We start from the raw sequence: 1,510 nt of genomic DNA, 5'->3' as shown, positions 1-1,510 counted from the left end.
CACACACACACACACACACACACACACACACACACACACACACACACACACACACACACACACACACACACACACACACACACACATGTATTTAATATATATACAAATATTCAACATATACAGCATTTATACTTTTATTTCTCGCACATAATTTGTGACAGAAATGTCCGCTATCTTTTTCCCCACTCCTGCGCGTCCTCTTTAAAGCTACGTCACCTCTTGTTCATGTCGTGCTGCTCTCGCTCTCGTTCCCGGGGGTCGCTCGGGCCCTGGGGGCCACAGCGGTGGTCGTCCGGAGAGGACTCGGCCCACGGGTTGACCTGCTCACAGTCTCTACCTGCACACAATAATAAAATGGGTTCAACCTGGGTAAGGATACATATATAAACACACACAAAAAACACATTTAATACATAACAACTGAAAATAACAGTTGATAAGAAAAGTTTAAACAATAAAACTAAATATATAATCTTCATACATAAACCTTGACATTTAAAAAATAAATAAACCCAATATATATATATAAATGATAAAAAACGAATATATAAAAACTAAAACCAAATATTTAAAAACTACATTATGTAAACATGCAGACCTGAGCTCCAGGTGCCCGCAGCGACGGAGTCGGAGGTGCTGGAGCTGGACGTGATGCTGGGCTACAAAACATACAGCCGTTGTTAGACTGAAAAAGACTCACACTGCTCATGTTAGTGAGACATCTCGACATCACCTGGTGGTCCCGAGATGAATTACTGAGAAGGGGGATTCAGAGAGGCCAGTATACTTACATATCGAGAGTGGTGAGGGGGGAAGACGGAGGATCGAGAGGGGTGATGTCCGTACAGAGAGTAAATGTCTGCGGGGGGCTGAGCTCTGAACACACTGCACAGCATGGCCAGAGTCTGGACGTCACTCATGTGGCTGTAGTGATCCAGACTGCAGACAGAGACAGAGACACGCACACAATTTAGTTTTACAGATACACACCGACCCTCACTTTTTTCCTCTCCATGCATCTCCATCTTCTCTTTTCAAAAGACTCTTCTATCCAGCTCTTACTAAAATACTCACAGATTCACAAACTGTCTATTTGAGGTTTTTAAAAATGTACTTTTCTGGTCTTGAGTAAAACACGCGGATCTCAGAAGCTCCTTTCTTAACGTTTTCAAGAATATACAGTGGGGCAAAAAAGTATTTAGTCAACCACCAATTGTGCAAGTTCTCCCACTTAAAAAGATGAGAGAGGCCTGTAATTTTCATCCTAGGTATACCTCAACCATGAAAAATCCAGAAAATCACATTGTCTGATTTTTAAAGAATTTATTTGCAAATTATCATGGAAAATAAGTATTTGGTCACCTACAAACAAACAAGATTTCTGGCTCTCACAGAACTGTAACTTCTTCTTTAAGAGCCTCCTCTGTCCTCCACTTGTTAACTGTATTAATGGCACCTGTTTGAACTCGTTATCAGTTTAAAAGACACCTGTCCACAACCTCAAACAGTC

At 41.3% G+C, this 1,510-nt stretch overlaps 1 protein-coding gene across 1 annotated transcript; it reads right to left on the bottom strand.

Moving 5' to 3' along the window:
* Nucleotides 1–216: 216 nt before the first annotated feature.
* LOC104948162 (WD repeat-containing protein 59-like) lies at nucleotides 217–961 on the bottom strand (the record flags this gene model as incomplete). The annotated part of the gene is made up of 3 exons (XM_010774325.1): nucleotides 792–961; nucleotides 599–659; nucleotides 217–337 (listed from the first exon to the last, which is right to left on the bottom strand). Coding segments are annotated over exons 1-3 (311 nt in total), but the record flags the coding sequence as incomplete, so codon positions are not given.
* Between the last annotated feature and the right edge of the window lie 549 nt (nucleotides 962–1,510).

Source organism: Notothenia coriiceps, unplaced genomic scaffold, assembly GCF_000735185.1.
Source record: "Notothenia coriiceps isolate Sejong01 unplaced genomic scaffold, NC01 NC01_scaffold00013838, whole genome shotgun sequence".
Classification (NCBI taxonomy): domain Eukaryota; kingdom Metazoa; phylum Chordata; class Actinopteri; order Perciformes; family Nototheniidae; genus Notothenia; species Notothenia coriiceps.
Note: the sequence above shows the minus strand (reverse complement) of the source record. Positions and strands in the feature narration are given on the sequence as shown.